The sequence below is a fragment of the Paroedura picta genome, chromosome 3 (assembly GCF_049243985.1).
Source record: "Paroedura picta isolate Pp20150507F chromosome 3, Ppicta_v3.0, whole genome shotgun sequence".
NCBI lineage: Eukaryota > Metazoa > Chordata > Lepidosauria > Squamata > Gekkonidae > Paroedura > Paroedura picta.
Window position 1 is genome coordinate 153,781,576 of NC_135371.1, and position 13,609 is coordinate 153,795,184.

Genomic DNA, 13,609 nt, shown 5'->3' on the forward strand with positions numbered 1-13,609 from the left:
GATCATATCGTATTAATTAAACAACCTTGCTCAAGTATTGAAAGCTGAAGGCTGTGGCTTTCTTGACTAAATCGATCCATCTTATGTGTTTGTTTGGCTGCACACAACAAGGCAGAGTCCAGGCAAAGTCAAATGCTCCATCACTTTTCCTTGCTTGCAAGAGATCCTCGAGAAACTCACCATTTGTGCTCACACATACTGCTTTGTCCCGCTGCAAAGAATCACAGCCATTCTGCTGCTCCACACAAACTCCTATGCTGTCTTTTTTGTCCACTGGGCCAACGGTTTCAATCCTGCAGAGGAAAACCCACAAGAGTTTGCTCCGAAACTTTAACATTAACCATGTAAATGATATCCTGTTCCCTTCCAGTGTTATTGTTAACAGGGTCCTAGCTAACAGCAACCGTGTGTGTGTTTTCTGGACTTCCATTCTTCTGTGGCAATCTACAGAAGAAACTTGATTTCTGAACCTATGGTTTTATCTAAGTCATGAAGTTGGAAGGGTTATCTAGTCCAGTGGTCCCCAACCTTTTTTCAGCTGGGGACCGGCAGGGCAACTGTCCCGCCCGCGCAGCATGCATGCGCAGCTGGGCCGCACATGCGCGCTGCGCGGCTGAAATCACGCATGCACAGCACGTTTGCACATGCGCGAAAGTGCCACGCAGCGCGCATGTGCGCATGCGTGACCGGGCCACGCATGTGCGATGCGCGGCGCGGCCCTGATTCCCTCTCCCCCCTCCCGCAGTAAGAAGCTTCCCGGGCCGCAAGCTTGCGGCCTGGGAAGTTTTTTACTGCGGGGGGGCGGGGAGAGGGAACCGCGGCCCGCAGGTTGGGGACCACTGATCTAGTCCAACCCCCTGCACAAGACAGGAAACTCACAACTACCTGTGATCCCAATTTCATACCCAGATGATGCCCCCCCCCCAAAAAAGACAAAATCCCTGCCCAGTCTGGCCTGGAGGAAATTTACCTCCAACCCCAAAGTGGTGATCGGCATTCCCTTGGGCATGCAAGAAAGGGCCACAAGAGCCAAACATTGACAAATCCCTTCCTGCCCACCCACTTACAACCTAAGTTCTTTTCCTTGTTTTTTTTTTTTGTGATGCAGGCAATCGGAACCACCACCCATTTAATGAAATCTTCATGTATGCTGAATCTACCAATTGACTTCAAATGCTACGAATCAGCCTGCTCTACCATGAGACCCCATGCCTTCATGATGACCTTATGTAATGGGGCACCTATACTGGGCCCTTTCAAGGCAATCTGAGGATGCTGAATAAATACATATGTAAAAAGGCAATAAAACACACACACACTTTAAGACATTCAAGTTGAATTATTTCCAACTGGTATAGTGCACTGCCACTAATCAGCGGCATTTCTTTAAATGTCTAGCACTCACCACAGAACGCTTCTTTTCAAATAAAAAAAGGCTCTTGAAATCTTAAGCGCAGCAGCACTGCTCCTGGTCCCATCAAAAGCTAACTAACACCTCTCTCCACATGTAGCTAGTATGTCTGAACTTGCTTCCACATGAGAACATCAGTGTGGTTTCAAGCTGCTTGTGGGCAATTTTACAAAAATGATTCAAAGGAAGCGTACAGGCTGCCTGCACATGCTGTCTGAATGATGATGAACTGTTCCTGGCAGGTGGGATTAACAGGTGTGAGCCCTTCTCCGACTTCTAAAAAGGCACTACACACAGCATATAAAACGGCAAACTCTGTATTACATCCAACACTGCCTTGCTGTCCTTTGATGTTCTTCTAAAACAGTTGTATGAAACAGCTCAGTGTGTAACTCTGATAGGGCCACAGACTCCCAACTGAGCCTCCAGAAGTTCTGAAAACCAAAAACCTCATGGTATGATTTTCTTTTAACCAAAAGAAAAATGACATTTCTGTCCCACATGGCTGCAGAGAATGGGCTGCAAAATTCTTTAAGAGAACAGAAATACTTGGACTGAGTTTTATTATAAAACATTACATTTTGGTGTGCTGGGGAGGTTCCTTGGCTCCTCCAGGACTATTTCTTATGTCTTTCCTTGATTCCCCCACTCTGTCAAAATCCTAACCCAACTAGCATTTGATTACTACTACAAGTAGAAGCCATACAAATAAGCACAAATAGGCAATCTTAGTTGTCAAGAATTATTCATCAGTGTTGGATTCATATGTTATTATTTAATATTTATTTACTCAATGTGTATTAGGTACAGAGAGGGGAAGGGGGAGGGGAGTAGGAGTTGGTTCTTATATGCTGCTTTTCTCTACCAGAAGGAGACTCAAAGCGGCTTCCCCTTTCTCTCCCAGACACCCTGTGAGGTAGGTTAAGATGAGAGAGCCCTGATATTACAGCTCAGTCAGAACAGCTTTATCAGTGCTGTGGCGAGCCCAAGGTCACCCAGATGGTTGCACGTGGAGAAGAAATGGGGAATCAAACCTGGATTGCTAGATGCTTACCCATGCTCCCAACCACTACACCAAGCTGGCTCTCAAACAGAAGGCTCTTGCTTTTATGACTGACAAAGTGAAGGCTCAAAGAGATAGAAGCACCTGGTGCCTTTTCTTCTGTAAAAATCAGGGGCACCAGGGGGGCAGGTTGTCAATTCATATGGGGATTGGGAGAAGAGGATGGTGATTCCATTTTCCCCTAACTGAAATGGTACCAGGTCATCTCCCATTTAAAGAAATAACATTCATCCCCTGTATATATCTACTTTTTGGCATGGGGGAAGACATAAGAACCTGTCTTTAGAGAACCTCCTGGTATAATCTATGAACACACAAACTAGATCAGGCCATTGGTCCATCAAGGTCACTTTTGTCTACTCAGACTGGCAGCAGCTCTCCAGAGTCTCAGGTAGACATCTTTTACATCACCTACCACCTGATCCTTTTCACTGGGGATGATAGGGATCGAAGTGGGACCTTCTGCACACTACACAGAGGTTCTGTGATTAAGCCACGGCCCCTCCATGCAGCAAAGCAAAAGTATTTTGCCTTCAAGGTCTATGTTTGATATTACTGCCTTCCCTTTCCTCTCCCCACAACAGACACCCTGTGAGGGAGGGGAGGCTGAGAGAGCCCTGAGATTACTGCTCGGTCAGAACAGTTTTATCAGTGCTGTGGCGAGCCCAAGGTCACCCAGCTGGCTGCATGTGGGGGAGCGCAGATTCAAACACAGCTCACCAGATAAGTCTGAGCTCCTAACCACTACACCAAGCTGGTTCTCTTAGATAGGGACTAAGCATTTTTACTGTTCTCCAAAGCAGACAATATATTACAATGCTCTAATTTTGAAACCTGTTTGAAATTGCACCCTGTGCGATACCCTCTGCTGTGGTGATGTGAATCAAACTGCTTCTGGCCTCACAAGCTTGAGCTGCGGGGTGTATGAAATCTAATCGACATGTGTATGAAAACAGGAAAGAATCACCTTCTGAAGTTTGTTTCACCCTCTTGCAGTGCATTGTTACAGAACCAGGAAAGACTCAACATTTACTGAGCAGCGGCACTGAGAATGTATTGTGCTAGGCATGACACAGGAAGCAAGAGAGACATTAGTCTTCCTTAGGCAGCTTGTGCTTTTGCAAAAGGAGTTACAGCTGGCATGATGCAGAAGGCTAAGCTCAGATTTGAGGTATGGGGGTGTAGGTGGCAGTAAGTTACATTGACAAAGGAAACTAAGGACATGTTGCTCAGACCTACAGGAGGTAAGAAGCTGCATGCTCTGAAGTGTGACTGCCTTTTCTTCCTGCTCAGCATGTAAGAGTATACAAATCTGTAATTTTTTTTTAGATGGGGCCTAAAACTGTGACATGATATTCCAAGAAAACAAACTGGCGAAGGAATGTTTGTCCACACTATCTGAGCACAATCTTTTAAGAACAGGAAATAAAATGGCTTTGCTTGTGTCTGAAAAAAGGCAGGCTGGGGAATAAAGGGTTAAGTCTTCCATGGTACTTGGACTACAATTCAAAATTGGAACCACGTTGCACTCCTAATACTCTAACCAAAGTTTTTTGGTCCGCTGGGAAAAGTCACAGCTGAAGTGAGGCATTTGGGGGGGGGGGAAGGGGGGGTTAAATGTTGCACATCTGGAAGAAATCCACACGTAGGCCATTTGTAGAAAGTGAACCAGAAAGCAAACCAGAGATTTACAATCTCCAGCTGCCTCATTTTTAGCCTTAAATCATATCTTGTCGGCTCACACAATTTTAAAAATATCGTTTTGAACATAAATCAACTTGCATACCCAAAGGCTCAAGTGTCTCTCTCTGGCTGAAGGATTTGTAAGAAACCCTTAGTCGCTTTTTGAAAGCAACTCAATACTGCATCACTGTTTTAAAGAAATAAGAATCCCTTTGTTGGAGGAGAGCAAGGTCCATCTTTACCCAGCATTCTGCTTCCTAGAGTTGCCTGCAAGACACCCCTGGAAGCCCCCACGGGGGTAGAAAGTAATGGGAAGTGTCTTTTTGCCCCACTATGTGGTATCCCATTGAGGGTATCCCAGTCCCCCAATATACCTTACTGGTATTTTGGGGGTATTTTTAAAAGCAGAAAAGAGATCAGGGAATCTGACTGGCTACCAGCATAGTTGATCCTGACAAATGCCATTTCCCCCAATTTTTCCAGGCTATCCCGAATAAATGCTGGTAGAGAAGATGAAAGGGCTATGAGGTTACCTTTCCGTTCTCTCCTCTAAGACTCTTTCCTGCCTTTTGATCTCGTTTCCAAGGCAACAGGAGGGGGAATAGGCATCTCTGCAGCCCAACAGCAAAAGCACCTTAGAGGGGGGGATCTGATTTGTTGCTTCTTTTTATGTCTTACACACCAGTTGTTCTTCTCAATCCTTCTTTGCTTGCCTCACCAACTTCCATTTACTTCCCTGGAGGTTTTGTCCTATTTTCCTCCCTCTTAGCAAGGCACCTGCTTTGGAAAGGAAGACTTCTCCCTTTAAGGGCTTTGTCATTTAATCCCACTTGCATTTCTTGGATTTACTTGTACCCCTTCTTATATGAAACATATCTTTTAGCCAAGCCTTTAATATCACAGTTTTTAAAAACCTTAGAGCACCTAAAGGGATCAGCTCTCTTCACTCTCTTCTTCAATGTGTTGTTAACTAATCCTCCGGTTTTCAAGAGAGATTCCTGCTTTTGAAATTACAGATTGCTTTACTGGGCTTCTAGGCAATTTCCCGCCCACATTTGTTGAATTGGAGAATATTGTGGGTCACTGTTATCACGCTGTTCAGTAATACCTGCAGCTTTACACCTGCTCTAAAATACACTATGCTACTAAGCCTCATACAAAGAGCTTCGTAACCATACATGATTTGGAAAGACCATATGAAAAGTGACAGTATAGACAGCTTGTTGCAGCTTTTGGGAAGCCAATCAAGCCAGGAGTGCAAAGCTAGAAGTCTATGTCAACAGAGAAGTCCCTTTGGGCTGCTAATTACAGATGGCACCAGGGCATTCCCATCGGGACTCACACCCTTGGCCAAAACACTCTCATCTCAGGAGGAGGCAGCTCAGGGGATCTGCCAGGATTTCTAATCCCATGAATAAATTAGCAAGCTTATTTCTGGAAGGAAATATACTCCAAGCAGCCTTCTCCCACAGTGAGTTTCCGCTCCAGACAGCCACCCCAAGTCTCGCCTGAGCTATAATTAAGTGGGAGGATGCAACTCCTGGATACCAGCAAACCTGCAACTCTCCCATGGAAGGACACCGACTGCAATAGGAGTCTTTTGAGAGAGCTCAAGGAGAATGAGCCAGCTTTACACAGAAGCTTTGGTTTTAAATTTTATTTATTATTGTAGACCGCCATTATTTTATTTATTATTGTAGACGGCCATTATTTTATTTATTATTGTAGACCACCACTATAGATGGCTGCAGCAATCCACCATCTAAAATCCCCTCCATACCCACCTACAGCCCTTCCACTAGCATTTGTAGTTACCCTGGTAGATGTTCACAGGCAATGGGCTACCCTAGGGCAGGGATAGTCAACCTGTGGTCCTCCAGATGTTCGTGGACTACAAGTCCCATAAGCCCCTGCCAGAAAATGCCAGCAAACACTGGCAGGGGCTCATGGGAATTGTAGTCCATGAACATCTGGAGGACCACAGGTTGACTGCCCCTGCCCTAGGGGACCACAGACTACAAAGGCTGCAGAGGCTACAGAGGGAGGGACCCGATCTTACTACCCTGGCCTCAACCAAATGCCTGGCAGAAGAGCTCCGTTTTCCAGGCCCTGCGGAACCCAGAAAGCTCTGTCGGGGCCCTCAGCTCTTCCAGGAGCTCATTCCACCAGGTTGGGGCCTGAACCGAAAAAGCCCTGGCCAGGCAAACTTCCCAGGGGCCCAGGACCACATCAGATTCATACCCACAGAGCGAACAGCCCTGCGGGGGGCACAAGGAGAAAAGCAGTCCCTGAGATAAGCAGGACCCAGGCCATGTAGAGCCTTGAGTCTTCCTATAGAGAAGGTGGAGGACAGTAAGAAAGATTCCGCAGCCAGAGGAAGGATTCTTCTCAGCAGCCCTTCTCTGCCCCTGCAAGCTGTCTGCTTCTACCCCAGAACCTTGAACCCAATCTGGTCCTGGTTCAGGAGCCATCCAGAACTGAGCCCCTGGACTTTTTGAGAGTATTGCATGTTCCAAACTGAATTCCTGGACCACAGCAAAAGAGGAGGAGGAAGGCTCCTGCAGCAGCAGCAAACATACCAAGGCTAGGCTTACAGAATCTTGAGACATCCAGCCTTGAATTTTAAGAAAGCTGGTTTTGCAGCCTTGAGTCTTCCTATAGAGAAGGTGGAGGACAGTAAGAAAGATTCCGCAGCCAGAGGAAGGATTCTTCTCAGCAGCCCTTCTCTGCCCCTGCAAGCTGTCTGCTTCCACCCCAATCCTCTCCCCTGCATGTCTCCATTATCTCCCCTTTCACTCCCCTCTCTAATAAAGAAAGAAAAAAAAAATGGAAGGCCAGCAATAACAACAAAGAACAACCACTGCAAATAACCAGATTTTAGAACTGGCCTCAATGAGGAAAATAAAACCTGGCCAGCATCCAGAGAACTGCACTGACTCATGCAAGGAGCCTGCACTTAGCCCCAAGGGAATGTTTGAGTTTCTGCTTCTTTGAACAGTGGCCCTCCTGTGCTCCTTTCACTGACTCTCCTTGGTTTTAAAAGCATTTTGCCATGAGGCACTAAAGGCTCTTGTTAGACAACTCCCACACCCCATTCTGACACACGAGGCCCTTTGGATCCATGTGGTGGGCATTCTTCTGATCCTGATCATTTTAATTTATGTACAATTCATTTTGTTCTGAGCATCAGGGCCAGTGCTGCTGCTTTTTCCCTGTGGAAATCTAGAAGTCTTGATGGCAAGTATGCAAGCAAGGAAAAGAAATAAAAGAGGAGGTTATCAGTCATTTAGGAAATGCATTTAGGAGTCTGGACCTCACACTAGCTATAACCAGAGGCAGAAATACACCAGTTGTCCAAATCCTCTTTCTTTTTTCTTTGAATGCCCAGACACCTGCAAAGAGTCACAAATTGTTGGTCTATGAACATAGGCTTTGCAGGCCCTTGGTTGTCTTGCAGTTTACTTCTTCACTCATTTAGTTAGCTAATCAGACCAATTGAAGCTGATTACATTTAACAACAATCAATGCATTAAAAATTGAAAATCCAAAACAGACACAGACATGTAAATAATAAATCTGTGGGAAGAGTCATTGTTCTACAATGGTGCTTCGAATGTCAGACTAAGACTGAGAAGATGTGGTTTTATCTTCCATGAAGTCCCCTGGGCAACCTTGGCCAGTCTTTCCTTTCTTTTGATGTAGCCAGCCTCACAGGATTGTTGTGAGGATTAAATGGAAGGTGGAGATCCTGGGCTTCTCAAAGTTAGGATGGGATTTTTTTTTTTTAAGGACGACCACAGATACTTGGGGGAAATGCAGCATGGCACATACTTACCGGAATGTCAACGTCTGACCACAATAGTAGGTTGGAGCCTTGGAGTACAGCACCCCACCAGGCTGTGAATCATTCCGAAGGGCTATGTTCCTTCTACTACTCAGGCTATAGCCGTCAAAGCCAGGTGCCCATTCTGAGAAGGCAAAAGCAAACAGCAAATGAAACAGAGGTGTCTGTTATCCAGGCATGAGGTAGATCAGTGGTCCCCAACCCCCGGTCCTGGGACCGGTACCGGTCTGTGGATCAGTCGGCACCGGGCCGCAGCTCCTCCTCATCCTCCTCCCCATCTGCTGCCTTGGGGGTTGCCCTGACTGCCGCTGGCTCACCTTTGGTGCTCTCTGGCGGCTGCCATGGCTGGGGATCCCCCTTGGTGTGGCACTGCGCAGCTGCTGATGGCAGCGCCCCTCAGCAGGCGGTGGGAAGTCAAGGGCACCGGCAGGAAAGCAAGCGGAACAGGGGTTCAGGCCCCCCCCCCCGCAGGGCTCAGGAAAATTATCAAGCGTTGACCGGTCCCCAGTGATAAAAAGGTTGGGGACCACTGAGGTGATCACATAACATTAGCACTACTCCCAATGACCAGGCCTGGCACAGTCTATTTCTGACATTCTGAAACACCAGTTCTACCTGCAATCACTTTGAACTTTTCACTTCCCCAGCTTAAAGAATGAACTGCTAACAATGTTTAAATAACAAAGTATCCCACCAAGCTTTGTCCAAGTTTTCAGGGCCGGTACAGCAGAGTGTTGTGAATATATTAGAAACATGAAGATAGGATTGGGGAAAACTCATCTTAATCCCCACTTAGCCATGGAGCTCACAGGGTGGCCTTGGGTCATCTAAGCTTAATCACTCACAAGGTTATTAGAAGACTGGAAGGAAGGAGAAAACAATATATACTACCTTGTGTTCTTTGGAAGAAAGATGAGGCATGAATAAGATAGACGCAACTGCAGAGAACGCTGTCTAGTCCTCAATATATGAAATAGCTTTTCTGTTAATTTACTGCTGGAATGTTGCAGAACCAAGAACTTTTAAGTATAGCTATATTACTTTTAATGCTGATCCTTAATACTTAGTGCAATCCTTCCAATAGGCCAATCCTAACATGTTTACTGCAAAAATTAGTTCACGTGAGCATGCATAGGTTCATAGCCTCAGGTTCTTATGAAAGCATCAGTTCAAAGTATGTTATGTAATAAAGATAACAGGTTTGTTTTGAGCATCTCTAGAACTATGCTCAATGGTAGTAGCATTGTTGGAGGTTATCCCAAATGGGTTTACTCAGAATTAATTCCTGCCAAGATCCATATAAAAGAATGGTCAGGATTGGCTATTCATTTCCAGTAAATGTGTTTTGTAGCTGAACCTGAATGATATTTGGGAAAAGAAAACTAATGAGACCTACAATTGTTGTGAAGATGCTGCTTAGACTGCTATGGTAGGCATTGTATGTGCTGTATTTTTGAATGAGGGCATGCCAATGTGAGGGCAGAGTAAGACAGGGGCGTGATTCTTCTGTGTGACATCATGTGCCAGTGCCTATGAACTTCTGTTACTGAATACAGTATATACTAATATACATACCATGAGGCACTAATGTGGTACGACCAATTTGAGAAACACTCCATGGACTCCATTCTTGCCGGCCATCTCCTCTAGCACAAACCCTGAACTGATAATCAACATTGGGGTCAATGTGTAATACTATAAATTCTGTCTCTGAGCCGACATACACATCTTCAAAATGGCTGGTGTTATTCTTGCAATACTGAAGCCTGTAGTCTTGTGGTATGAAGTCATCATCAACCTGAACAGAGTAATTTATTGGATTAACATACTACCGTTAAGTCTTCCTTCAACAGATCATCTGTTTAGCTCTCTGAAATGTAACATATCAAGCCAAAATGGTAGCATATTTTCCTGGCTGGTTTGTGTCAACAACGGGTTGGAGCCAATGATCCATTGGCAAAATGTTTGCTTGTTTGTTTGTTTATTCCCCGAAGGCTCAGGGCGGTTTACATGAAACAAGAAACAATACAGGTAACTCCATTTGTAGTAATAATGAGGTGATAACAACAACAACATTAACATACTAACAACAATAACATTAAAGAACGGTGGAAACTACAAAGAGCATCAGTTCAACTCACACAATCACAAAGATCAAATTTTAATACAATTAGAAGCAATCTTTCAATTTGGGAGATTCCAGATTCTTTAATTCCAACCATTCTGTATTTTTAAGGGCAGAGTTATTCTATTCAAGAAGACAGAAATGTAGTTTGAATTCACTTTTTTATATGCAACAATTTTTTGTAATGATGAGCAGCTGCAAGAAGCCGGCAGAAACGGATCCAAATGGCAGTTTTTCGTCATCAAAGCAAAAGCAGATAAGCAGCAGATTGCTTTAGAAAACAAGGAACATAAGTTGCACACAGACATGATAGCCAAAGCATTCTATCAGGTCATGTTAGGGGAAAGTAATTGTCTGGCATCATAACCCTGAGGTGTTCCAAAAGGTTATATCAGCACAAATTCAAGGAAGAAAGCACACCCAGTATCTGATTTTGAAAGCATTCTTTTGCTCACCTTACACCATCGCACTAGAATACCTCCTGGCTTCTCAATAAACTCTTCTATCTGAATTGGCGGTCGAGATGCTACTGTTCCGTGTTTGAAGATCTCACTTTTCACTATTGTAAGGATAGAATCATCCAGTTGGGCAGATAAACAAGGCACATCTACCAATGTGGGCACTTCTGGCAAACTAAGAAAAGGAAGAGAATAATACTTACATAGAAAATAATACAATAAGCAGCTCATTTCATGCATAAAATGAGAAAACAGTTTGAAGAGTTACAAATTATAGAGGGAAGGCCCTGCCATTCTGTTGCAACAAAAATAAGCAGGAGCTGTGTTTTATCTTAAATGCTAAAAACATTTTATTCCAGCATACAGTTATATGAATAAGCGAATCCTTTGTTGGATACAAGATATCAGATTTAGCTAGAACAATGTGTATACTACATCTTTTCCTGCCTCAACTCTTTATTTGATTGAAAGATTTGTGTAAACGCAAAATATACTACTCCAAATATCTTTTAAAAAACCCTTTTTACAAATTTACAACCTAAAAAAAATGCACCTATAATAATTACCTGTCACTACGGCTGCCAATTATGGGTTGGGAAAGACCCGGAGATTTGGGCTGTGGGAGAGTCCAGCTTCCAAGGTCTAGTTTACCATTTTTTGCAACGTGCTTCCCAGGAGATTTATTTACTGCACATTATCATGCTTCTGTGACTGTGCAAACTCTGTAATATTAACCCAATATCCCAATAGTATCCTTCCCATTTTACAAAAAAACTGAACTGAAATGCTTGCATCTTATTGAGTTCTCTAGCAGTAGAATTGGAGGTAGGGATATGCAAGGCCTCCTAGCCTATTAATGCTTCAAGAACCTGGTAATGATGTCAAAAGAACTTCAAGCTTCAGGTATAAAAATGTTTTGAGATAGCACGTTAGCCTAATTAGGTTTTCGATTTCTCAGTAATCTCTTCTGATATCCAGGCTTTTCAATTTGTCTTAAATGACAAGCCAGCTCCACATTAAGAGAAAGCGCCTGAAGGTCGAACAGCACTCTGAAGACTGGTGCTATCAGTTTACATATGAGCAGGCAGAGAAAGTCTGCACTGCAATTTTGACCCCCCTCCCCCCAAAAAAGCTCTTACTAATTCGCATCTATTGTCCTAAACATCTCTTCCACTTATCTCAGCCCTACTCTAACCAAGTGCCCAGAAAGATTGGGAAAATTCTGGACATATCTTCTCCCTGCACCACTCCGATGAGACTACCTCTGAAGCGGGCAAATTCTGTGCTGCGACTCTGTCCATAAGAAAGCAGACATTCCAAACTTTTAAATAGCTTTTAAGTAGAATTGAAGACCAATAAGGTTACGAACATTAACTGTACATTAAGTTTACATTTATATGCAAACCGTGCTTTGTTGCTGACTGGTCTGCTGATCATAATAATGTTGATATTGTCCTCAATTTTAAAAAGGGGGAGTGCTTCTAAGAGACCCCTCTCCCCACTTGTGGCAGTATTTACCTTCCCACATCAATCAATATCTCTTACCTATCCAGCTGAATATGCAAAGCCTTTTTGGTAAAGCTGGAGAGTTTCTCACTGTCCTCCCCTGAAGTTCCATGGATGGCATTCTCACCTGAAAGGAAAACAGCGTAAAGGCTTCCGTTGAAAAGGACTCCAGAGGGGGTTGCTGTCTTAGCCTTTTGCAGTAAAACAAACAGGAGTGTATTGGGGCCTTTGAGAGGGAGCTTTGGATGCTGGGAAAAAAATAACCCTCCTTCACTGAAAGAGAAATATGACCTGGTAGCCACAATTTAGAATTGCAGTGTTTGCAGCTGATTTTGAAAAAACTTATACAAAAAGAATTTTCCAGCATGTTATTTATTTTTATTCATTTTTTTCTTGAATTTCTATACTGCCCTCCCATAAGGCTGAGGGCAGTTTATATAAACCGTTGTGCGTATACATCATAATCATAGTAACAGTAATCATAACAGTGGTTCCAAAACTGAACAGGATATTATAGATTCACATTGTAACAACAACTTTTAACATGAACCCATAAGGAGGTCAGCCTCAACCAAATGCCTGGTGGAGGAGCTCCCTTATATAGGCCCTACGGAATTGTGGAAGATCAGGAAGGGCCCTGATCTCTTCAGGGAGCTCATTCAGACCGTTTACGCACTGGAGGTTACATGCCAGGCTGCAGGCTGGAGTTTTAGTCGTGGCAGGTTGCCCCACCTCTTCCTGTACCCGCACGGGGGAGCATTTGGCCCAGTGCGCCTCATCTGCCCCTGATTTGTGCTCCTGCATGGGAACTGGGGCAGTGATGTTCCCAGTGCATAAAAAGTCTCAGGGTGTTAGGATGATATGATTTGTGAATTGCTTATAATGTGAATCTGTTCAAATACAGTAGAGATAAATCTTGACCATGACAAATATGATGGTCTTATTGTCTTGAGCAAGTTATTCTTGAGAACTCTACTCCAAGGTTTTTATATGTCTGCACAGGCCCTCCCAAGATGCCTTTTGCCAGTAAGGTTGCCAGCTGGCAGCTCTACTGAACACCTAGCTTGCAAAGCCACAAAACATGGCTCCTCTTCTTTGCTGCTAGAAATTGCAAGTTAAAGAGCAGAACATACCAGGTAGTTAACAAGCCACCCGCCACCCATTTTGAGGCTGCTGGTGCCTATATGCTTTTTATGCTTGCTTTTTAAAGCTGCTTATGAGATCCAGTCAACTGATATTTCCTCCAATCCATTTCCATGTACGAAATCACCTCCGTACACCCAGACTAATCATGCTTAGAAATCAGCATATAACTATAGGCCTACAGGTTGAATTCTTGTTGGTAACCACCTCTATCTCTGCTTTGTTCAGCTCCACAACCTTCAAAACCACTTTGTTGGAGAGATAAAAGCAGGAGAATGCAAGGAAAAGGAAGGTCTGACTTTGCCTTCTGCGTTCTCTGGCATCTTTTTCCTTTTAACTGTTCTGTGTCACATGAGAAAAAAGACTTGGGGCATCA

The 13,609-nt window shown here is 44.1% G+C and overlaps 1 protein-coding gene across 2 annotated transcripts in view; it reads right to left on the minus strand.

Moving 5' to 3' along the window:
* The window catches only part of CRLF3 (cytokine receptor like factor 3), a 42,270-nt gene that overhangs the window by 17,052 nt on the left and 11,609 nt on the right, over positions 1 to 13,609 (minus strand). For both annotated transcript variants that reach the window (XR_013229557.1, XM_077328734.1), the window contains exons 3-7: positions 12,130 to 12,217; positions 10,582 to 10,759; positions 9,577 to 9,799; positions 7,993 to 8,125; positions 181 to 293 (exon numbers count right to left, since the gene is read on the minus strand). Coding sequence is in view for 1 of the 2 variants with exons in the window: in XM_077328734.1 (XP_077184849.1) it covers positions 181 to 293; positions 7,993 to 8,125; positions 9,577 to 9,799; positions 10,582 to 10,759; positions 12,130 to 12,217 (735 nt within the window). In the remaining variant the exon portion in view is untranslated. The remainder of the gene's footprint in view (positions 1 to 180; positions 294 to 7,992; positions 8,126 to 9,576; positions 9,800 to 10,581; positions 10,760 to 12,129; positions 12,218 to 13,609) is intronic.